A 25,906-nucleotide genomic window follows, 5' to 3' on the forward strand; every position below is an offset into this window, starting at 1 on the left:
GTCCCCTGTATTCTCTAGCTCCAATGAAAACTTTAAAAATAATAATAAAAGATAATAGAAAATAGAAGTCAGTAAGATCTGGTCCCAAACCCTATTGCTAATTTGTCTGACTGTGTAACAGGATAATGGTAACCATAGTGAAAACAGGATAGTCTCCCAGTGGGCAGTTGTTTTCTAGAAAGACTGTGAATTGTCGAATTAAAAACACGTGGCTTTGCTCCCAGCTGGCCTTGGCTGCCCCAGAGGTCCCTGTACAGATTAGTGGGGCTGCCTGTTTTAGAACAACAAAACAAGAACGGCCATACTTCTCCCCGGGTCATGTTTGCATGGGGCTAGTGGGCTAGAATGAAAGGTAAGTGCAAAACTCTGTGGCTACCACAGTGCCTCATCACAAAATGTCAAATGTTGTTCCTGAAACACTGCCTTGTGTTGCCTGCTGCAATTCATCATTTTGATGACATTTTAAATGCGATGATGGAAATAAAACTCATAAAGTGAAACAAACCATTGTTGAATGAAAGGTTGTTATGGAAACCTAGAAAGAACAATCTATAATAGACTTGCAAAAGGTTCCTGGGAATTGTGCACCTGAGTTACATGTACAAACTAATGTCATCGGTTCCTTGTGCATATCAGGCTTTTGTAGATGATTTCCCCAGCTCTGGACATACTTCGGGAAGAAACTACACATGGGGTGTTCTTTGAAAATGTAGACTCCAGTTTCTGGGGAGGGTGAGTCAAAACTCGAAGGTGCCTTCCCAGGAACTGATGGAAGGATTTCTGTGATAGAGGTTCTAGAATAGGGAGAGAATGGGAAAAGCATTTATGAAGTCCCTTCTCTGCTATGCACTGGACTAGACCCTAGTGGTACAAATATAAAAGTGAAACAATCCCTGACCTCAGAAAGCTTATATTTTAATAAGAGGAGATATCATGGATAGGGAAATTATAGCCAGGGAATTGCCTTTGGATTTGAGGAATTACAGGGATTGTGGGTAAACACAGAGCCAGATTGTCATACTCTTTCTAGTCCGAACTGAAATATTGATTCGATTATCATTTCCAAAGCAAGAGTTGAACAGAGATCATGGTAGGTCATCCCTGGTTTCCTTGTGGATGTTTGGATTAAATGTAAAATATATTCTGGCCAATCTAGTCAATGTTTAGGTGAGCCTGCCCTCACTCACCCACTAGAGAGGATAACTCAATCCCAGAATGAATTCCAAAATTGATTTTATACTAACTTAGTCTTTGGAGGTCAGACAGAAAGGTGGCTTTTCTAGGTATGAGGAATTGAGGCAGGAGCAGCATTCATGGCAAGAGGACTGGATGGGCTCTAGTGTCCTGTTGGATGGCTAGATAGGATGTGAAATACGCCCCACTGAGTAAAGTGATCTTCACCAAGTCCTGAGATTTGTAATGGATCTTTAGGTGGATTGGTAAGGAAACAACCTATCAAGTAGATATATGGCTACATTTATATTTCAAGAGTCTGTGCTACTTACTGGCTCTGTAGCCATAACTACACCTGTAAAATGGGGGAAGATAAATCCTACAGTACCTCACTCTCAGGGTTGTTGTCAGAGTCAATCAATCAAGAAGCATTTATTAAGGACCAGAATCTACCTGCTAGTCACTGTGCTAAGTCCTGGGGGTACAAAAAAGATAAATAATAGTTTCTGCCTACAATGAGTTTACAATCGAATGGGTAGAGAGGAGCAGAGCCAAGATGGCAAAGTAGAAGCAGCAACCTAGATGAATTCCCCCAATATTCCCCTAAAAAATCACTTTAAAATAATGCTTCAAATAAAATTTTGTAATAGCAGAGCCAACAAAAAATCAGGGTGTGATATTTTTCCAGCCTAAGAAAATTCAGAAGTCATCGGGAGAAGACTGTAACATGGTAGATTTGGTGACATCAGCAGTGAGTCTTAGAGATGGACACAAGAGCATCAGCAGCTTCTGAAACTCTGAGCCTTGAGATGGTAATGGATCAGACAAGTGGTCGGGAAGGGATTAAAGGAGACCCTTTGCTGGCACTGGGTTCAGCTAGCACTGATTAGCCACTCTATTGCCCATCAACAATATTCCAGGACAGAAAGGAGAACTAATGCTTGTAGCTACAGGGGACCAAGGGCATGGACCAAAAGAGCAGGGTCCACACCTCTCCCCAGAGCACACCACCTTGGAAGCACCAAGAACTTGCAGACTCCCAGAACTTTTTGTTCTGAAAACAGCAAGTCACAAAAGACTGAATCTTGGAGAAGGGCCTCCCCACCCCTAGATGAGCAGAATTCAGCTTTAACATAAGTTTGACAGCAACAAATAGGTTGGGGAAGTGAGCAAATCACACACACACACAAAAATAACTTGTCCTTAAAAAGCTAGTACAACGGCAGGGAAAACCAAAATGCAGAAAACAACAATGCAAAAACAGATGTAAGCAAAACCTCAAAGAAAAATGTCAATTGGACAGGAGGAAAAAATAGATTTAAAAAAAGGGAAAAGACCTAAATGTACAAAAATATTTATAGCAGCACTTTTTGTGGTGGCAAAGAATTGGAAATTGGTGGTATCCCCATCACTACAGTGCCATAATTATTACAAAGGTGATTAGTTTCAGAAAGAAACATGGAAAGACATATGAAGTAGTGCAAAAAGAAATTAATAGAATCAGAAAATCATTGTAAACAGTAATAGTAATATTGAATTGATGATCATAGGTACAGCTAAGTGACATAGTGGATAGAGTATTGGGTCTGGAGTCAGGAAAACTCTTCCTCAGTTCAAATCTGGCTTCAGACACTTACTAGCTGTGTGACCTTGGGCAAGTCATGTAATACTATTTGCCTCAGTTTCCTTATCTGTAAAATGAGCTGGATAAGGAAATGACAAAGGTCTTCAGTGTTTTTGCCAAGAAAATCCCAAAAAGGAGTCACAAAGAGTCAGACATAGCTGAAAACAACTGAACAGCCATGTTCAACTGTGAAAGACTTAGCTTTTCTGATCAATACAATGATCCAAGGCAATTCCAAAGGACTCATGATAGAAACAAAAATTTAATCCACCTTCAGAAAAATAACTGATGAACCCCAGTGCAAATGGAAGCATAGTTTTCTCACTTTCTTGATTTTTCTTGCTTTATTTTGTGACGTGGCTTATATGAGAATATGCTTTGCGTGATGTCACACATATAATTGATATCATATTGCTTGCCTTCTTGGTGGGTGAAGGAGAGGCAAAAGAGAGGCAGAGAATTTGAAACTCAAAAAAATTTTTTAAAGAATGTTAATGGTGACAGCTGAATTGTTTGTCAATTCCAGGAAAGGGGAGGGAATGGGAGAGGGAAGACAACATGAATCATGTAACTTTGGAAAACTTATGTGGATATTTATTATCAGAATAACATAAAGATAAACTTTAAAAAAAAAGAATGTTGAAGAGGGAAGATAGATGTTTCGGTGCATTGAGAACCAGCCCCAGAGATGGGAGGTCCTGGGTTCATATCTGATCTCAAACACTTCCCAGTTGTGTGACCCTGGGCAAGTCACTTAACCCCCATTGCCTAGCTCTTACTGCACTTCTGCCTTGGAACCAATACACAGTATGGATTCTAGGACAAAAGCTAAGAGTTTTTTAAAAGAATTTTTAACATAAATAAATTTTAAAATAAAAACATTTTATATGTAAAATGTTTTATATATAATATGCATTATAATATATAAAATTATATTATAAATTTTTATAAAAATATAAAACATCTTATATATAAAATAAAAATCTAGCAGGGGAGATGATATACAAACAAATCTATATACAGGACAAATAAAAATCAAGTGATATATATATATATATATATGCAAAGTTTCATTTCATATTTGAAGGGCTATATATGTGTTAGCTATTAGTATCCTCCTGCACTAGGGCTAAATAGTATCTGGAGTGAGGCAGAGAGGGAGGAGAAACTGGTATTAAAAAATAAATTAATTAAAAGCTCACAAGCATACAATTAGCCTTGATTCAGATTCCCAAATGCACATAACTAGGTGTTCCTTTATAATTTCTTTTTTTCTTCAATGCTGCCTTGGCTATTAATTTTAACATCATTTCAAGGTCTATAAGTATTAAATATGAGGAAGCAAGGCTATGTTTTGCCTTCAGGCCCTGAATAACCCCAGGGTAGCCCTGCTTGGAAAGTAAGGGCTAAAGAATAAGGACAAGGAAGCAGGAGTAATCCAGGGAGGGTCCTTNATACAGGACAAATAAAAATCAAGTGATATATATATATATATGCAAAGTTTCATTTCATATTTGAAGGGCTATATATGTGTTAGCTATTAGTATCCTCCTGCACTAGGGCTAAATAGTATCTGGAGTGAGGCAGAGAGGGAGGAGAAACTGGTATTAAAAAATAAATTAATTAAAAGCTCACAAGCATACAATTAGCCTTGATTCAGATTCCCAAATGCACATAACTAGGTGTTCCTTTATAATTTCTTTTTTTCTTCAATGCTGCCTTGGCTATTAATTTTAACATCATTTCAAGGTCTATAAGTATTAAATATGAGGAAGCAAGGCTATGTTTTGCCTTCAGGCCCTGAATAACCCCAGGGTAGCCCTGCTTGGAAAGTAAGGGCTAAAGAATAAGGACAAGGAAGCAGGAGTAATCCAGGGAGGGTCCTTGGTGGAGAAAAGAATGTCCAAGAGGGGAAAAGCACATCTATGACAAACTTTGCCCCCTTCCTAATTTTGCCTGAGGTCCACCTTGCTCTAGAAAACACTCCTCCATGGGTTTATAAACAAATAGCTTGTGATCTGTGGGTCAGAGAGATGGGCCAGAGGCAAGGTCTTATTATCAATAAGGGTCCCCGGCAGTAGTTTTTAGTTCATTGAGAGGATGAGCTCAGGCTGATAAATCATGACACATCAAAACCCGACACGGAGGCTCCTGGATGTGTGTTGCATTTTGAAGATGAGAGGATGGAGAAATAGCTTGTGAGTTAGCCCCCAAAAATGCAGGATTCTGGGATTCTCTAGCCCTGCCATGACAGCCACTGGTGAGTTTCACAGGTGCCTATTCACAGATGTGTTTGAAAAAAAGATGTAAAATTTCAGGACCTGAGCCAGATCCAGGCACAACTTTGGGTTCTCTGGAAAGCCCTGGAAGGAGGCTTTGTCACACAGAGCCCTTTATTTCCAAAATGGAAGAATCTCTTCTGCCACAATTCGATTTCATCAAGTAAGACCAGGAACCCTTCGTACTCCAGACAGAACACTTTGACAGATGTCTTGCCGGTCAGAATTCAGAGGTGGCCCTACACATTTCATAGCCACAGACTATGTCCTGTCTTCACTCCCCAATTCTAAGTATCATTTACCAATCCAATCACGTATGTTTGTAAAAGCTGTCCGGCTAGCCTGTGAGCCTTGAAAGATGTATACTGAGATGTCAGTAACAGGACAAAATATTTATAGGACAAGGGACTGTGGATTAGAAACCCAGCTCAGAGAAATGTGATCAAAAAGAATTAGTCAACTTTAGCTAATCTACAGCGTATCTATGTATCTTTTAAAAAAATAACTTAGGGGGCAGCTGCTTCTATTAAGAGTCAGTCCTAGAGACAGGAGGTCCTGGGTCCAAATCTGGTGTCAGACACTTCCTAGCTGTGTGATCCTGGGCAAGTCACTTAACCTCCATTGCCTAGCCCTTACTGCTCTTCTGTCTTGGAGCCAATACATTATTCTAATGTGGAAGGTAAGGGTTTAAAAAAATAAAAATAAATAAAAATAACTTTAAATATCTTTAAATTTTTTTAAATTAAAAAAATTTCTTTACAAAATAACTCACTTTATCTTTATTTCTTTACAAAATAACTCACTTTATCTTTATTTAATTTTATCTATTTTTATTTATCTTTATCTAAATTTATCTTTAAAAAATAACTCATTTCTCATCTGCCTGTAAAAAAAAAAAGCAAGACAGATTCATTTGGCAGATTCTGTGTAAAGGAATAAGAAGGGACTGCTTTTAATTTGCTTTTCTATGCTTAGGATCCTTAAAAAATAACTAGACATCAAACAACCTCTGAGAGGGAGTGTAATATAAAAGAGAAGACACTGGACTGTGAAGTGCTCAAAAAGACTTTGGTTCAAATCCCACCTCAGGAATTTAACTTGATTTAAGGCAGATCAGTTGGGGTGTGGGGTATGGGATGAGGAAAGGTTTATTAAGTGTCAGTATGTGCCAGGCATTCTGATAAGTGCTTCCCCCCCCTTTTACAAATAAGCCTACAAAGGAGGTACTATTATTATTCTCATTTTACAATTGAGGAAAGTGAGGCAATCAGAGGTTAAGTGACTTGCCTAGAGTCACACACAACTAGGAAATGTCTGAGGTTGAATTTGAACTCAGATCTCCTAACGACAGGCCCAGCAATCCACTGACCCAATTGTGCCAGTTTTTATTTAAATTCTGTAGGAGGTGACCCTTAATTGGAACACTGAAGTGATCTGGGAGTTCTAAGGAGCAGAAGTAATGAAAGAACATAGCCATGATAGAAAGACACTCTATGCAAAGGCATGATTAGGAGATGGAATGTTATGGCCCAATAACCTGGCCAACTTGGCTAAAGTGGAGGGTGCATGGGCCAAAGTAATAAGGAAACCCTTGGGGAAAGACAAATTGTGAGACTTTGAAGGGTACTGAATGCCAGAGAAATTTTATATTTTATCAGAGAAGCAATAAGATTCTTTCTTTCCATATTTCTTTTTCATTTCCTTTTTTAAAAATCAATAGTGTGTATTGGTTCCAATCCAGAAAAGTAGTAAGGACTAGGCAATGGTGGTTAAGTGACTTGTCCAGAGTCACACTGAGACTATATTTGAACCTTGGACCTCCCATCTCTAGGTCTGGCTCTTAACCCACTGAGCTACCCAGCTACCCCCTCCATGCTTCTTTCCAGGGAACATATAAGTGCCTCCTTTTAAAAGGGTTAAGCCCTGTGGAAAATGGACCTTCTGGGTTCTTTAGAAAATGGCACAGTACTGTGTAAAGGTACTGTACTAAATGAAAGATTATATACAAATAAAATCCAACTGCTCTGCTTAAAGTCCATTTCCTTGTTCACCCCCTCTCTTTTCTGTAGGATGGATTTATCGACTTTTTAGAGTTTATTGCTGCCGTAAATTTGGTTATACAAGGGAAAATGCACCAGAAATTGAAGTGGTATTTTAAGCTCTATGATGCTGATGGAAATGGATCTATTGACAGAAAGGAACTACTGAACATCTTCATGGTAAGGCTGTAAATGCTCCGTGTTCTGGGGCTGTGGGAGGTTCTACAGCAAGTCCGATATTCCCACCCCCTTGAATCAATGGCTTCTCAGGGCGCTCTCCCAGGCAGTTTGATGTTGCCTGAGTGAACATTCTGAGTTGAGGGGGAAAGTGTTTGCCATACCACTAGAGGATTCCAAGCATTTGCGATTGCAAATGAGCATTTTAACACGGGAGACCATTCCAACCTTCAAGAATAGAGCATGGAATTTTCATCAACATCAAATAAAGGATCTGGCTAGAATTCACACTGGAGGGGGTCCCCAGGACTGACGCAGATGAAGATGGAGTAGGCAGCTGCCTACATGGTGGAATTAGAAGAACCCCTAAGAATGGCTTCCTTGCTCCAAAATATCTTCCTCTCCAATATGCCCCAGTGCCTGAACCTGCTCTCCTCAGGGCTGCTGCACTGAAGGCAGTGGTTACAATTCATGGAGACAGACGTTTAGGAGATGTTTTCTATGTGCAAAATACATTTAAATTAAATTTTAATTCAATTTTTTCAAAGAATAAAAATTGTTTTTCTCTTCTTCCCATCCCACTTGGATAGAAATAAAAGACAGAAAAAGCAAAACCCTTATCACAAATTTTTGTTGTTTAGTCATTCAGTTGTGTCTGACTCTTCGTGATCCCTAGAATCACAGTTATCCATGAATTTTTTTTTTGGCAAGGATACTGGAGTGTTTGCTGTTTCCTTCCCTAATGCATCCTTTTGCCAGGCAATCAGGAGTTAAATGACTTGCTCAGGATCACACAGCTAGGAAGTGTCTATCCACTGAGCCACTTGTAATAATAGAGTCAAACAAAACAAATTCCCACTCTTTCTGTGTCAAAATTCTATTTCTGGATTCTGTACCTGATTTCTGATTCTGATTCTGAGTCCATCCATCATCATCTGTCAGGAGGGAGACAGTATTCTCCATCATTGTTCCTGTGGAATCATATTTGGTTATTGCACTAATCAGAACTCTGAAATTTCAAGTTGTTTGTTTTCACCATGTCACTGTTCTTATACAAATTGTTCTCCTAGACCTGTTCACTATGCAACAGGTTATATGAGTTTTGCCAGGTTTCTCCAAAACTATATTTTCAATCATTTATTATAACCCAATAGTAATATTCTATTCCATTCATAAGCCACAATTTATTCTGCCATTCCCCAAATGACAGACCTTCTTAGTTTCTAATTTTTGCAATGTATAACCTAAGCTATTTGGGTTACAAAAGCAAAAGCTAAAAAATTTCTGCTCTGAAGGAGCCTATGCACCTATGATTTATTAGTGTGGTTCAGAGGTGGCAAAAAAAAGCAACACTCTCAAGTTTATCCCAAAGCAGATTAGAATGTAATTGGGAAATATTTAATAAAACAAAATAAATAGATAATAGATGATAATAGGTAATATAATAGAAAAATAAAATAAAATTATAGCAACAATAATATAATATAATACAATAAAATGCAATAGTATATAGACAATTTTACTATATTATTTTCTAAGTTAATATGTTGCCTACAGGGATCCTTGTCTATACTTTAGTGCCTTCCTCCCATTTCCATTTGATTTTTACACCATTAGGGTAGGGAACTCTCAGAGAGGAAAGTCCTTCTACTAATGCAGACTGACCACTGTTCTTCAATTTCTCATTTTAGAGAATTGCCTAAGGTAATGAGAAGCTATTGTCTTGGCGCAGCCAATATGTGCCAGAGTCAGAAAACTGATTCCATGTTTTCCTGGCTCAAAGGCTAGGTCTCTTATATTCCTTACTGTCATTGATTTAAATGTTATATTTTAAAAATCATAAATCACTGATATTTGTGTGTGTACACATGCGTGGATATGTATATTACATACATACATACATATATATACACTTATATGTGTACATATAGAAAGAGACATGTGTACAGATATAGATGTGATATATACATATACGTATATATGAATGTGGGTATACCTTTCTTTTTTTTTTAATATTTTTTATTTAGAATATTTCCCATGGTTACATGATTCATGTTCTTTCCCTCTCCCCCAACCCCCACCTCCTCCCATAGCCTACGCGCAATTCCACTGGGTTTTACATGTGTCATTGATCAAGACTTATTTCCATATTATTGATAGTTGCACTAGGGTGATCATTTAACGTCTACCTCCCCAATAATATCCCCATCAGCACGTGTGTTCAAGCAGTTATTTTTCTTCTGTGTTTCTACTCCCACAGTTCTTTCTCTTGACACAGCTTTGACACCTCAAAATGCCTCTAGCCAGAGGCACTCCAGAATTTTATCATTAGGTATATTTGGATGAAAATATTTCCCTTAGTGACCTGAGAGATGAAAGCATATTTTTATTTTTGAAATGTTCTCTTCAATTCAAACATACTGCTAGCAATATTTCAAAGGATACCTGTGTGTTCAATAAGCACCATTTGCCATACAACTGGAACCTCTGTGACATTGTCTTCTAATCTCTTAGACAAATCACTGAACTTCTTTTGGCCTTGGTTTTGCCATATGTAAAATGGACTTAAACTAGATGCTTTCTAAAGTTCTCCAACTCTAAGTATATGACTATGAGTAGGTCCCAATTCCAGACATCAGTGCTTTTCTATTTAGAACAAATTTTCTTAGGCTTAGTCATGTCCAGTTTGGGTCATTAAAATTTTAATTATATTGGTATCCTAAACTGGAAGGAACTAGGTATTTACTTTGTATAATATGGCTAGGTATGCCCATTGGCTTAGATTCACTGACAGAATAAAAGGGATTTTATAGTTTATAAGTATAATAACCATTTTCCTATTGATTATAATCACTTTATGAATAAATAACAAATGAGTAACTAGGTTTTATCATTTAGAGTTGAAGGTGAGATGGTATATATTTGTTTAGTTATTTATTTAGTATTTTGAGGTTTTTTGCTTATTTTATATATTCTACACACTATTATAGATTTCTATATGTATTTGTGTATACTTGTATGCTTAGAGAAGCAGAATGATGTAATGGATTGGAGCCAGTGTCAAAGCCAGGAAGATCTATATTCAAGTGCTACTTCTGACCTATATTGGCTGTATGAGCACAGGCAAATCTCTTAACCCCTCAGTACCCTAAGCCAGTGGTGGTGTCAAACTCCAATGGGAGTCAATAATTAATAGTTTTAAATTATAATAGTATCATGTTTTATTGCATTTTTATTTATTTGTAGACTATTTCTCAATTACATTTTAATATGCTTTGGACCACACTCCCTGTGTCCTATGAGCCTGTGTTTGACACCTTTTCTCTAGAAAATTCTCTGAGATTATCAGTCACAGACAAGCTGCCAATATGACCAGGTAGAGGAAATCTCCAGGAACCCAAAAGTTTCCTGTACCAATGAAATGCACTGACCCAGGGCAATTCTATCCTAGTATACATCAGTATTATTTCTCTCAGTGGAATGTAAGCTCCTTACAGGCAATAACTGCTGCTTTTTCATATTTTTTCCTTAGTACCTAATACATAGTAAGTGCTTAATAAATGTTTATTGATTGATAAAAGTAGATGGGTTTGTTTCATTGCTAGCAAATAAGTACAGGCATATCTCATAGTTAATTGTTTTAACAAAACCACACTTGTAAAAAAATATTTCAGGCAACCCTTAGTTCCAAAGGAGAAATATATAAATATGAAATATTTTACTAGCAGCCCTAATTGTCATAAGCATAGGATTACAGGAACCTGCATCTGGAAAGAAATTCCAATGTCATCTAGTCCAACCCCTTCATTTAACAATTGAAGAAACTAAGGCACAAGGAGTTTACTTGCCCATGTGCCATTTCATGTGGTAATGTGACAGAGGTGGTATCTGAACCCAGATCCTCTTAGTTGGAGCACATGCTCTTTCCACTGTAGCACACTGCTTCCCTACATAATATTAATATAATGATAGTAATTCTAGCTTCTCTATGCCCATTGATTTCCCCTTCCCTGTCCTAGAGACCTGAGATATGTTATTTAATGGGCAGGGCACTGGGGACGGAAAACACATCACACACATGTTCTGCTATATAAGGAGAATAGATAGAGAAAACAAGACCTTGTGCCCATCTTTCACAAGATCTACTTCTTTCTTTTCATACAATACCCCCTACAACCAAATTCAGTGATAAGGAGCAGGAAGAAGTTTATGGTCTTGTTGATTTATTTCAAGTACTCTAGGGTTCCCTGCAACCTTTTTAATTTCTTTTTTGATTTGTGGGTATTAAGGACTCCTAAGTGGGCCACACTCCACTATCAACCAGAGAGTGCAGACAACTTGAATTCCTGTTATCAGTGGCATTTTAACAAAGTTTTTCTATGTTTGGAGGGATATTGGATGAAATGCATTAATCTAATGAAACAACATCAAATGGAAGATCTAAATTCAGGGTATATCTACACCTGCAGCAATAGTTTTCAATGTTTCTCATTCTTCAGCACCCTAGTAAATTTGTCACAAGAGATACTGTTGGTAATTCTTAGTCCCAAACAAGGAAACAAGATCCAGAAAGAAGGGCCTAGAGAAAAAATGAAGTCCCTAGCAATATAAAAAAGTTAGTTATAGTAACTCACAACAGGAGAGCTGCAATGGACAAATTCAGAAATCATAGTTAAAAGTAAAAAGATAATAGGAGGAATTGAGAAATCTATACTATAAACTACCTAAAAAAACTTGAATAAAATTCCAAGTTCTTCTTTTGAATAGCTATATGAACTCAAGCAATTGAGATAACTTCTCTGGGTCTCAGTTTCTTCATATATAAGATGAATCTATTGGACCAGAGTGAATGAACTAGAAGTGACCTAGTTCCTTCTAGCTAATATTTTAGGAAATTCTTAACTTTAATTGAACCCACAGTTCTTTACCACTTATCTCCTTTCAAGTATTCATAGGCCAATAACTAGGTCTGTTGAGTGTGATCAATCCAAGAGATCTAAATATGGATTCTTCCTATTGAATTCTTACTTCATAGGATAGTACCTTATTTTATAAGGTTGTTATGAAGTTCAAATATGGAAATATAGATAAAATGCTTTATAAACTTTAATATTAGCTGTTAACTTTTATTATTGTTATTATTATTCACTTTTTAGAGTCAATTTCAAGCTCTGTCTCTTCTATGAGGTTTTCTTAATTACCTCGTTAGTAATGGCTTCTCTGATTACTTTCTTTTTCTTTATATATGTCTATATATATAAATACACATATAAATATGTATATACACACATTAACAACTTGAGATAACCAGGAAAACTTCAGAGTTAAATTAGATTATATATAACATATATAAATACTCTAATGCATTTTTCATGTAATGTGTGTTATGGTTATCTGTGTATCTATTAGACTGCAAACTCTAGGAAGGGAAGGATCATGTTTTTCTCTTGAAAAGTAGCATATTTAATGAAAAGAGATCAATTTGAAGTAGAAGGGCATGGGTTTGAGTCTCACCCCTATTAATTACTCCTTGTATAATCTCGGGCAAGTCACTTAATCTCTTTGGGCATCATTCTTCTCTTCCTTAAAATGAGGAAGTTGGATTCAATGGGTTTCTGAGGCTGTTTCCAATGTTAGATCTACAAGCTAAGCTTGGCATCTTTCCTGGAAACATAACAAGGGTAGGACTGCCAGGGCTTTGATCTAGGACTGTTGGAATACAACGACACATTCCTTTTTCTTTTCACAGCAGTCTGAATATCCCAAATATCAGGCTTTAAACTTCAAAGTGGCCCCATTCCCTCGATTGGTCCACTTCTTGGAGATAGAAAAAATTCTAGCCCCGACAAGGGTAAATTGCTGGGGCCTCACTGAACCCATAATTGGACTATCCCTTTGTACCTGTGCTGACCCACACCTGACATTTTTTTCAACAGGTGAAAAACTTCCTAGGGACTACTTTTATCTATTCAATTCCTAATGGTAAATATTTTTTAATTAATTAAACTGCACTATCCTTAAGAATAAGGGACAAATAGGAAAAATCCTAAAAGGAAGAACCTTGACAGACCCATCTCATCTAATTATTAATTGTTATTAATAAGTTTAAGGAAGTTGAGGAGGGAAAATTGAGACGAAAATAATACTTTGTGAGAGTAAGGTTTCAGTCTCTAATATCAAAGTTGACATGTTGGAATATCCAACAAATGCATATGTGACACCCTCTTCTCTATTTGTCTTTAATGGGCAAAGATGGAAAGACTTTGGAAACCACAGATATATAAGGGAAACCAGTTACTTAATAGGTCTCTGATTTCCTGCTTGCCTTGCTAGGGGCTTTGGAAAGAGAATCTTCCTTTGGCCAAGATTGGGGTCTCTTTTTTCTTGGTTTAAGTTAAGACCTTATTTTGCTCCAAGCCACTCACTTATGTATATTTTCTGGCATAGTTTAATCTGTAGAATTTCTCCAGTTTATAAGTGGATACTCTCTAAGTATCTCTTGCTATATGTAATGGATGGTCTTTTGTATAAACTGTTGTATAATGGTATGGGGCCAAGCCAGCTGCCATAAATCGACAGCTAATCGTTTTTCTTACTGACTAGTGTTATGAATCTATTGAGGGGCTAGATCTACAATATAGGACAAGGGGTCGGGCAGATAGATACCTATTACTAGTCCAGAACCCCTTATAGACACTGAAGAAAAGAGTGTCCAGTTGTATTCTCTCATCCCTCAAAGCAGGAATCACAGTCTCCCTTGGGGAGGAGTGGGCTAGATTCAAGAAGTATCTAATCATGCTACCTCTGAGTTGCATTTTGGCCAATCCCTACTTTCATTTCTAGAGACAGCTAGGTGGCACAGTGGATACAGTACCAGTCCTGAAGTCAGGAAGATTCATTTTCCTGAGTTCAAATGTGGCCACAGACACTAGTTGTATGACCCTGGACGAATGATTTAATCCTATTTGCTGCTGTTTCCTCATCTGTTAAATGAGATGGAGAAGGAAATGACAAACCATTCCAGTATCTTTGCCAAGAAAAGTCCAAACACAGTTATGAAGTCAGATGCCACTGAAAAACAACTGGCAACACCAGTTTTATTTCTAATCCTAACCCTATCTTTAACCCTGATTGCATTTCTAACTTGCCTCGCCTGGGTGCATATCTGACTTGATCCCTTCTGAATCTTTTTTAGAACATTTTTCATTTCTGTTTACAGGCAATACAAGCCATCAATGGCCAAAACACCCTAAATCCTCAGGAATTTGCCAACTTGGTATTTGAGAAGACAGATGTAAATAATGATGGTAAGTCAGTTGCTCATCCTAGAATCATTTTCTAATAGTTCAAAAGAGGAACTCAGGAGTGGGAAATGATCAATTTATTTTTCAATGGAATGGTGATGAAAAAGGAAGATATAATCATTCAGCATTTATCATAAAACCACAGAATTTGAGAGCTGGAAAGTTGAAAAGCAGTCATTCAGTCTAATTCATATCTGGAAGAATTCTCACTATAATGTATCTGATATGTAACTTCTGTTTAAATACTTTCAACAAGGAGGAACATAATCATTCTACTTTGGGACAGCTGTAATTATTGAGAAATTTTTCCTAATCTCAAGCCTTAATTTGTCTCTTTGTAACATCCACCAAAAATCCTGGTTCTGAACTCTAAGAACAAACAGATCTAATCCACATTTCACAGTGTTTGCCCTCAAAAAATCTAAAGACAAATATCACACCCCCTTAAGTCTACTTTTTTGAGCTAAACATCCCTAGTCATATGACAAGAAACTCAAGAATTAACTATAACATTCCAGTGCAATCTATTACTGATAGTACAATGACCTCCTTATCCCTAAAAGTTATTCCTTATTCATTTTTTATGATATCTGCTATATCACATTGCTGACTCATATTGCTTTGTAGTCCACTAAGACCTCCAAATTATTTTTATCAGATTTTATGTTAATCTTTTACCTGTTGTATGAAAAGTATTGAGCTAGGTGCTGAAATACAAATTTTAGATAAGACATACTATTTGCCTATATATCATAAGCTATCAACTCAATGAGCTATAACATAAAATATCCGATTAGTGAATTAAAGAGGTACAAAAAGGGCATAGAGCAAGCAGAGGAAAAAAAGGTCCTTATGAACCAGGGGAGAATCAGGAAGAGGAAGAGGCATTTGAGTACAGTTTTAAGGGTTGAATAGGATTCAACAGAGGAAGCTAAAAAAGAATTGAAACATCTGGCACAGTGGACAGTGTAATGTAGGAGTTTACAATGTATGGACCCAAGATCCTTTCAATGGGTCAACAAATAATAACGTTAAAATATTATTTGTCTATTAAAATGTCTCCTTTTTCCAACTGTATATTTGTGTGAGGTCGAGGAAACCCAAATTTTCCCATTCTTGACAAGGTTAATGGCATTTTAGAATAGGCCCAAATTTTAGTGCAATGGGTATGCCAATTTAATAGCATTTATTTTAAAATCAAATTTTATTTTTTAATGATCAAAAATCTATTGTATCTTCCTTCTTCCATCACCACTCCTGCTCATTAGAAAAGAAAAAGGAAAACTAAACCCTCTTAATAAATATATAGTCAAACAAAGCAAATCTCCAAGTCGTCCACATTCAGAAGAATATATTTATCTCATTCTAAACTGATTCCATTACTTTTCATACCTGGCACATATGAGGCACTTAAAATGCTAATAGCTTTCAGGAGGTGACATTGCATGCTTCATCATGAAACCTCTGGATTTATGGTGGATCACTGAGTTACTCTGAGTCAACTCAAAGTTTTATAGTTTCAGTGGACACATACTAACCCCTCTGCTTTGGTTCTCCTAGGCAGTAAGATGGCATGGCAGATACAGTACTCAACTAGGAGTCAAGAAAAACCATGTTTAATTTGAGTCACAGATTCTCACCAGCTCTGCAACCAGCAAAATCAGCTAATCTCTCACAATATCAATTTTCTCCTCTATAAAATGAAGATAATAGTACTATCTGCCCCATAAGGTTCTATAGACCTTGCAAACATATATAAATATTTAGCCATTAGTGCCTTTTATGTGTGACCCCAGCCCTTATGCAAGGGCATCCAAAAGTCAAAATCCTCCCTATCTCAGACCCCTGAGGCCAATGGCAGGCTAGAAGTCTACATCTCTGCTGCTCCCTTGGAAGGCGAAAAAAAATACCTGCCAAGGACCAATGACAGGCCATTTGTGAACTCATTATAAATACCTTTGAGAAATGATTGGCATTCAAAAAACCCATCAGGCTCATAGAATTTCCCCTTCTCTAGGAGTCAACTCTCTACCCTTTGGAAATTCGAGGATATTACAAGGCCACTGTTGTGGGGGGCTGACAGGGAGAGAGGAGAGATGAGGAAGCCTCACCAGTAAAAGGCTAATGGAGGGGTGAGGTAACGGGAGCATTAAGTTTTCATTTTAACTCTTTATGTTCACTAAGTAGGTCCAGAGCTCTAATGTTACTCTTCTGGGAACTGAAGGGCTGAAAGTTCTATCAGCATCCCATTTGATTTTCATCATCCTGGGGAAAGTACTGACTTCCCAACCTTAGTTGCATCTTGATGAAAACTCATGGAATTCTTAGCATGATAAGGTTCAATGGTAGATTAGATTCAAACCATTAATGACCTCATGAGTTTATGATCCAGACTTTCAGAGTCTTAAAATACCACTTATTCCAGAAATTGACCCTATCTTCTCTTGCAGAGCTTTAATGACTCATACAAGCACACTTACATCTAGAAATATACATTTTAAAATATATTTTGGTCGAGGAAATGGGGATCTCTTCTCTATCATGAGCTATTCATTATAGCTGCCCATAACTTTGTAGCTTTCAAACTGGAATCTATTTTCTAGTTAAGTCTGCTAATGAAATTTTGTACTCCATTAGGTTATTCTGGTCTCTAGATCCCTAATGCCTACCTACAAAATTTCTATCCCCAAAATCCACACAGAGGAAGAGGAAAAACAAGAAGCATGAAAAAAGCATGATCCTGAAGTACTATTCATCATCCATAAGAACACTTGATTCCATTCAGATAAAGGACAAAGCAATTGTTAAAAAAAAAAGAGTACTGTCATAATTCATAAATGTTCATGTCTGGTGTAAATATTAACCACGAAGAAACAAAGAAAATGCCACCGACCTATATGGAATGAGATCAGATGATCTGATTGCACTTTGAAATTAAAGTGACCAGTGGTCCCTAGTAAAGTCAAGAACAATAGATGTCTATCTAGTAGATCTGACAATGTAGGATTTTTTCCTGGAGTTAAGACCTGGAAGGTAGTCAAGAATTATGATTTTATTTCAGAGATGTAGACCTAAAATCAGGAATATCTTAAATCCAAATCTAAGCTCAAATAATTACCTGTTGTATCACCTTAGGAGTGTCTCTTAATCTCTATCTCAGTTTCCTCATCTCTAAAATAGGAGAAATAATAACTTTTACCTCCCAGAACTGTTGTGAGGATAAAATGAGATGATATTTGTAAATCACTTTGAAAACCTTAAAGTGTTTTTGCTCATTATATATGGAGTATCATAGGATTTAAACCCAAAATAGAATTTAGAAATCATCTAATTTAATCCCCTCATTTTGCAGATGAGGGAACTGTGACCCAGAGGGGATGAAATGACTCACCTAAAGTCACACAAGCAGCAACTGGAAAAATCCATGTTCCAATCTCATATTCTTTCCACTTCATCATGCTCCCTTCTAGACTCCATTTATTTAGCCCTGGAGAATGTATGCTAAACATAATGCAAATGAATCATCTGATGCAATAGTCAAAGGAAATACTTTATGAAGAATTGAAAGAAGCATTATAGAAAAGGTCACTGCTTTGCAGCAGTGCAAAGGGATTTCATGGTTGGTAGGCAAAAAGAAAGTAATCAAGAGATCTTCATTGGCAAATGTGGAAAAGGACAGAACGGAATGAGATTGCTTAATGCCTCTGTGGGAGCCAGTGGTAAATGCTGAAACCTTAATACAATTATCTCTGGTTTCTGAAGCTTTCTAATTCTGAGTTTTCAATGCCTAGAAACTGTAGGATTGAGACAGAAATTTTGTTTTATCATCTAGTTTTGGTTTATTTTACTAGTTAAGAGATTCAGAGGCACATTCAAATTTACATTTTACCTCTTCATCTTTAAAACATTTTAAAATTATTTTATCAATATCTCTGGCTTTTAGAGTATCATTTCATACTTTGTACTCCTTCTTACCTTGTCACCTCTTACAGAACCATTCCTTATAACATAGGGTTTATACAAAGAAAAAAAGAGAAAAAATTGTTCAAGCTGATCAACATATTAAAAAATTAATTTTGTATGTGATATATTCCAAAGGAAATCTGACTTTGGCAAAAAGTCAAAGGAGCTGTCTTCTCATATCCTGCTTTGTTTTTAAATGAGTACCTGCCAACTTCTTGGTTGGCATTTCATTTCAACAAATATTTGTTAAATTTTTAAAAATTCAATAATAGGAAAAATAAATACTAATTACAATAGGGGGCAGCTTGGTGGCTCAGTGATTAGTCAGGACTAGAAATGGGAGGTCCTAGTTTCAAATCTGACCTCAAACACTTCCTAGCTGTATGTCCCTAGGTAAGCCACTTAACCCTCAATGCCTAGCCCTCACTGCTCTTCTGTCTTGGACCCAATACACAGTATTGATTCTAAAATGGAAAATAAGTGGTTTTTTTTAAAAAAAAAGTCTTAAGAATACAATTCATCCAAAGGAGCACTGATGCTTGTGATGGTTGAGAACTCCAGACAGTTGGCCCAAGTCAGATTGATTATAGGATACCAGAAATAGAAATTGTTTTGTTGCAGTAAAAGCCATCATTGCCACCAGATCAGATCACTGAACACTGAGGTCAGAAATATGAATTATGAGTGTCTACAAAGATACAATCAGAAGAAATAAAAAACAAAAACAGATGCAACCATTCAACAAAAAGTTGTTTTATAACTAAAGTCATCAAACATAGAAGCCTGCCTGAACAGGAAAATAGATGACAATTATGGGATATTCCTTCCACCAGTTACCTTGACAGACAGACTCATGGGTAGAAGATTCATTAGAAAAGAAGTGGAGGATTAAGGAAATGAAGGTCAAAATAACGATAGAAAGTAGCATTTGTATGAATGCTGAAGAAAAAGAATGAGAAGAATAAGGAATGTTGTAAAAAGCCTAAAGAGGATAAAAGAATTCTCCAAGGAAAGAAGAATTTAAAACTTATGAGAGATGGCAGAAAGGGAAGAAAGCTGGAAGGAAATTCAAGAAGATTTAAGGCTGAAGCACAGTCAGCGAGGGTCACCAAAAGATAAAAACTGAGAGAAAGCAGCTTAGAGAAACAGAAAAAATGTGAGAAGTGGGGCATGCTACGGCTTCTTCCCGCCTAATGTGCCAGCAAACCAGACCACCCTATGAACAGGATTGAGTTTGTGGCTCAACATTAGACAAACCTGGATTACATTTTGCCCCTGGCATTCACTGGTTGAGCAATCCGAGGCAAATCACTTCTCTCAGCTTTGATTTCCTTGCCTAAAAATGGGAATAGTAATATATAATATGGAGATAACAATATATAACATGGGGAGAGTAATACTTCACAAGGTTATTGTAAAGTTAAAGTGAGACGATTATGGAAAATTCTTTGTGAAATTTAAAGGAATATATAAATGGCATGGTATTGACATTAACACCATCAATATCTATATCTAATCCCATCTAAAAGAAAAAAGTTGAAATATTAAAAAGCAATCTTCTTTGTGTTTGACAACAAGAAAGGATTTCACTTAATAGAATGTGCAAATTATCAGACATTGATTAAGAACCTCTTGTGTTCTGGGAACTTTATTGGGTTCTAGAGGAAATGCAATAAGGCAGGTAGGTGGCACAGAAGATAAAGCACCACCTCTGGAGTCAGGAAGACTCCATCTTCCTGAGTTCAAATCCAACCTCAGACACTTACTAGAGGTGTGATTCTGGGCAAGTCATTTTAACCCCATTGGTTTCAATTTACTTATTTGTAAAATAAGCTAGAGAAGAAAATGGCAAACTATTCCAATATCTTTGCCAAGAAAACCCCAAATGTGCTCACAACAAGTCAGACACCACTGAAAAATGACTGAACAACAGTTTTGATAAGTTTCCTACCTTTATGGAGGGCTTGTGGGGAGAAAATAAAGGTAACTATTATCTACAATAATACAGAGTAAATACATGTGAGAGGTACAAAGCCAAGACCTAGGTGGGAAACATTACCAAAAAGGGGTGAAAGAAGGCTTCATGTAGGTGGCTGCATTTGAGTTGGGCTTTAAAGAAAATGTAGGAATTGATCAGGGGGTAGGGGTCATTTCAGGCATTGGGGATAGTATAACCCAAAGCAAGAAGACAGGAATATTTTTGTAACTTTTTAAATAATAATCTAAGCTTGGCTGAAATATGAAGCACATAGATGAGGGCTAAAAATCACATTGAAAGTTTTAATCCAACAAGGATGAGAAAGATAGACCTAAGATCTTTGGTTCATTCTTAATTTGAGGTCACCTGGTTACTATATAAATTGACCAAGCAAGCAAAAAAAAAGTTTATTAAGCACCTACTATGTGCCAAGCACTGGGGATCTTAGTATAAGAAAACAAAACAATCCTCGTTCTCAAGGAACTTACAACATATACAAGTATATACAAAATAAATATAGAGAGAGGACCCCAGCAGATGGGGACTCGTTGGGGAGACAGATCAGGCAAGATTTCACATATAAGATGGATCTTGGGTTGTACCTTGAAGGAGATGATAGATTACAAGAATGAGGGAGTTGGAATAGCCACCTTAAAGGCATGGATGGAGGGTAAGTTGTAGGTTGTTGTAGAGCGCTAGCCTTGGTAATTAGTGCCTAGTAAATGCTTAATAAATGTCTTTCCTTCCTCCTTTTCTCCTTTCTTCCCTTATTGCTTACTTGCCTTCCTCTTAAGGAAAATTATTTTGGCAACTCTGTGGAGGTTGGATTGAAACGGGGAGAAATCCAGCAGGGAGACCAGTTAGGGGATTGCTGAAATCATCTAGGGGAGAGATGATGATGGCCTCAATTAAGGTGATATCTGTGTGAATAGAGAAAGGGTATAAAATGTGAGAGAATTTGTAGAGGTAGAAATGGCAAAAATTATAAGCCTGGTTGACTAACAGGAAGGTGCTTTCAAGATAGTTGGTAGGAAATTTAGAGATTATTTAAACCAATTTGCCCATTTTACAGATGAAGAAATAGAGGCTTAGAAGAATTATGTGATTTGTCCAGTTCCCACGTGCAGTAAATAGTAGGGCTGGGATTCAAACCCAGGTCCTTTTTACTAAAAATCCACTTCTTTTTGAGGACTCTAAGACTAGAGCTAATTGGCTAATGTGTGCGGGGAAAATCTCAGTTAATGTATTGTGTGTGTGTGTGTGTGTGTGTGTGTGTGTGTGTGTGTGTGTGTTGTATGTGAGGGGGTTTGCTGTTTGTAGGGATTCTGTTGTTGAGGGAAATTGAGTCAGGAAAACAATAGGCTTCTTGCTAAAAAGAGGGCAAGGTCACCTATCTATAATAAAGATGTAAAAACAATAGTTAAAAAAAAAGTAGTGGGGAGCATAGGGAGCTCCTCAGATAAGAGATCCTGGGGGTTACACATTCCAAATGGATACATGATTTTAACATTAAAGATCATGCTATTAAAAAATTAGATGAGAAATGATTATGTACATCTCACAGCTATGGATAAGAGATTTTCTGTTGTTCAGTTATTCCACTCATGTTCAGCTCACCCATTTGGTGAAACTGGAGTGGTTTGTCATTTTCTTCTTCAAATCATTTTACAGATGAGAAAACTAAGACAAACATGCCAGAGTCATAAAGCTAGTAAATAACTGAGGCTAGATTTGAACTCAGGAAGATGAATCTTTTTCCTTGATGATGGACATTCTTTCCACTGAACTACCTAGCTGCCCATAAAAGATATATTCTTAATCAAATAAGAGATAGCCAATTAGAAAAGATAAAATAGATAACTCTCATTACTGATAAGCTTCTGCACAGATGAGATGACTGCATCTAGGATAAGAAGGAAAGTAGTCAAATGGGGGAAAATATTTTTATATGATGTACATAATAAATTCAGAGAAGCATGGAAAGATCTATATGAACCGATCCAGTGAAATAAGCAGAATTAAAAAAAACAATAAACACAGGAACTACAACAATCTAAAAAATGGTGCACCAAAAAAAAAGACAAAAGTAAATGAAACAAAATTATAAAGATCAAGTAGGACTCAAATGAAGAGCTATGGGAAGACTTCCCCAATCTATCCCTTGGTGGAGGGGGGAAGTTCAAAGATTTACACATTGCACCTGTTTGCAGCCTTTCTCACTGGATCCCTCTATCTTGGTGATTTACTCTTTAAAAACAAACAAACAAAAACCCATCTGTTTGTCTTATGGGATAATTCTAGGGAGGAGAAAGGATCCCTGAAATACTATGGTGATAAAAGAAACAGAAGAATCAATTAAAATTATTTTTAAAAAGAGGTAAATCTGCTAATTTTGGAGTTGTTTCAGGATGATGATGGTCAGAAGCCAGATTATGAAGAGTTAAGAAGAGAATGAAAGAAGAAACATGGAGACATCCCTTGTAGACAGTCTTCTCAAGGAGTTCAGCTAAAGACTGCCCCTCTATGACCCTGAAAAAGCTATTTAACCTCAGCCTCAATTTACTCATCTCTTGAAGGGGATTATAAGAGCACCTACTTCTCAGGAGTATGGTGAAGATCAAATGAGTTAACACATGTAAAATACATTGCAAACCTTCAAGAGCTATAAAAAATACTAGTTATTTTAGTATATCTTACCTTCCTTTCAAAATTATAAAGTCCTTTGAGAACAGAGACTATGCCTTCCAATTCTTTTCTTTTAATCCAGAACCTTGCACAGTGCCTTGCATATAATAGAGTCTCAATAAATTTTCACTGAATGAATGAGTGAATTGGTCTGACAGCTCCACAGATTCAGAAGCCTTCAGTATTGTGCAATCTTCCTCCCCATCCCCCGCAAATGGATATTTAAAGAGGCAAAAGAAATCCATTGCAAGTTAATTTTTCAAGCAGAATGTGCCATTTAGGGCCAGCCTTACAGATATTGGCAGAATAACCAGACCCCTAAGTAGTGTCATTTAATATCTACCCTCCCCTGCCACCACTGTTTTGTCAAGGGCATTACTCTTCCTCATTAAAATTCTCACCATTCCAGTTACTAATGGGTTAGATTACAAAGGCCCTGGAGCCCTGAGGGGATGATATTAAGCAGGAAAGGCAGTTTTCTAGTGAGGAAGAATGCCTGCCAGCCACATGACCTGAGTGTAAGGGGGTTAGTATTATATCCCTGGACCAGTGAGAGTAGTCCTAAATTAATGAAGCATAGGAATGGAAATGAAAAAGAAGAGAATATTACAGACCAATAAATATTTAATGAATATTTAGCCAACTTTCCAATCCTGCCTTGGGCTGGCATTGGTATCGTATTTAAAAAGAGAAGACATTAAATCAATCTTGCAAAAAGGATTTATTAGGAAACTAGAGTTGTAGATAGAGTACTGCACTTGGATTTAAAGTGACCTGGGTTCAGATCAGACATCTGACTAGCTCTGGGATGCTGGGTAAATCTCATTACTTCTCTCAGTTGCTTCATTTGTAAAATGAGGAACTTGATTATAATCTTACCTGGTTGTAAGGTTCAGATAAAATAATCTATGTAAAGTGTTACCTTAATGTCTTTTTACTTCCTCTGATCATGATGGTTGAGAATTGGTCATATTTTCCTCAGAATTGGTCACATCTTCAAAGACACTCCTGTTTCTCTAGGGCTTTACAGTCTACAAAGTCTCCTTTTGTGTTTGATACCTAGTAGGCATTTAATAAATGCTTATTGCCTTGACTTTTCTATCAACAACCCTGTGAGGTAAGTTGTGAAGACATCAGAATCCCCATTTGCTAGGTGAGAGAAATTCGATCTAGAGTTGAAGTGTTTTGTTCAAAGTCACACAGCTAGAAGTGATTAGGACTGGAATTAGATGATTCCAAGTTCACTTTCAGCTTTAAATCCATGATCCTATGATTTGAGCCCCAAAGCCTTCAGATTAAATATCATCTGTCATAAGATGATAGAATTAGAACTATGCTCAACTTTATAGATCATTCAGTCCAACCTTGACACTTTATAGATGAGAAAACTGAGACCTAGAGAGATGAAATTATTTTCCTTAAGTCATATGAGTGTAATAGTTAACATTATAAAAAAATTAAGGTTGTCAAAATGCTTTAATATGTATTATCTCTTTTGGTGGATCCATCAACCCTGTGAGATAGATGTGATTATCAACTTCATTTTACAAATGAGGAAACTGAGGCTGAGTGAAACTGTAATTTACCTTTGTTCATTATAGACATACATGGACCATGGTCCTTAGGGGAAATACCAGTGGTAGGTATTACTTGCCTCAGAATGGGTCAGCATTTTATGCATGAATAATTAACGTAATGTAAGGGGCAGTATATAAATGAGGTCCTCCTAACTCTAAGCCCAACACTTTCTCTGTTTCACCTGGCTTTAGCTGTCAGGGAATATGGCAAGCAGATTCTATAAAAAAAATAACATAGTTTAAGAACATAAATTGCTCTGTCATGAGGAAAACACAATTTCCAGCTGACTAAAGCAGGTTGTATTAATCACCAAAACAATCATCTCTGTCTCTGCCTGCAACATTTCTGGAGAACCTCTGTGTGCCAGGCATTAAGCCAGAAGGGAAATGTTTTATACCCTAAACATCCAATGCAGTGCCTTAATTAGTTAATTAATCATTAATAAGTGCCTTAGTGAGCATTTGCTGTATGCTTTTGGTTGACTAATTGGTTAAGAAGGGCTTCGATTCTGGTTGGAGAAACAAGATACATAGATTAAAAACAAGAAGATGTTAGTAAAAGTTATTCATAGTAGTCATTATAATAAAAAATTGATAAGAAAATGACTATCCATCGAATGGGAACTGGCTGAACAAACTGTGTTTGTATTGAAATATTATCAAGCGAGAAGAGATTTTAAGGATTGAATGATACCAACAATAAATAACTTGCTATTTTCTCTAATTCCTCATAAATTTATTATATTCTAGGAGAACTGACTTTAGAAGAATTCATCAGTGGCTTAGAAAAAGACCCAAATCTTTTGGAGATGATTTCCAAAAGTTTTGACCTCTCCAATGTACTGAAAATAATTCAGCATGGGAGGGAACAAGACACCTGAACTAAGACGCTTGCCTTAGACCATGGTCAAGGACAAGAACCTTCAAGACTAGAGGAAACTTCAATGTCTTTCCCTACACTCAGTGAACACAATAGCTCCTATAGCAAGAAAGTGAAGCTTTCGCTTGTGAGAGTGAATCCTTCTATTGTTGCGTGCAGATATGACATTCTTGAGTCAGACTAATAAATAAAACTATAATATTCAGCCCTGAGAAACCTTCCATAAA

At 36.7% G+C, this 25,906-nt stretch overlaps 1 protein-coding gene across 1 annotated transcript in view; it reads left to right on the forward strand.

Annotated features, from left to right (window-relative positions):
* Nucleotides 1-25,680, forward strand: part of GUCA1C (guanylate cyclase activator 1C) — a 39,389-nt gene extending 13,709 nt beyond the window's left edge. Inside the window, exons 2-4 of the mRNA XM_044666790.1 lie at nt 7,146-7,295; nt 14,512-14,599; nt 25,550-25,680. Of these exons, the coding sequence (XP_044522725.1) occupies nt 7,146-7,295; nt 14,512-14,599; nt 25,550-25,680 (369 nt within the window). The remainder of the gene's footprint in view (nt 1-7,145; nt 7,296-14,511; nt 14,600-25,549) is intronic.
* The last annotated feature ends 226 nt before the right edge of the window (nt 25,681-25,906 follow it).

Source organism: Gracilinanus agilis, chromosome 3, assembly GCF_016433145.1.
Source record: "Gracilinanus agilis isolate LMUSP501 chromosome 3, AgileGrace, whole genome shotgun sequence".
In the NCBI taxonomy this organism is placed as follows: Eukaryota; Metazoa; Chordata; class Mammalia; order Didelphimorphia; family Didelphidae; genus Gracilinanus; species Gracilinanus agilis.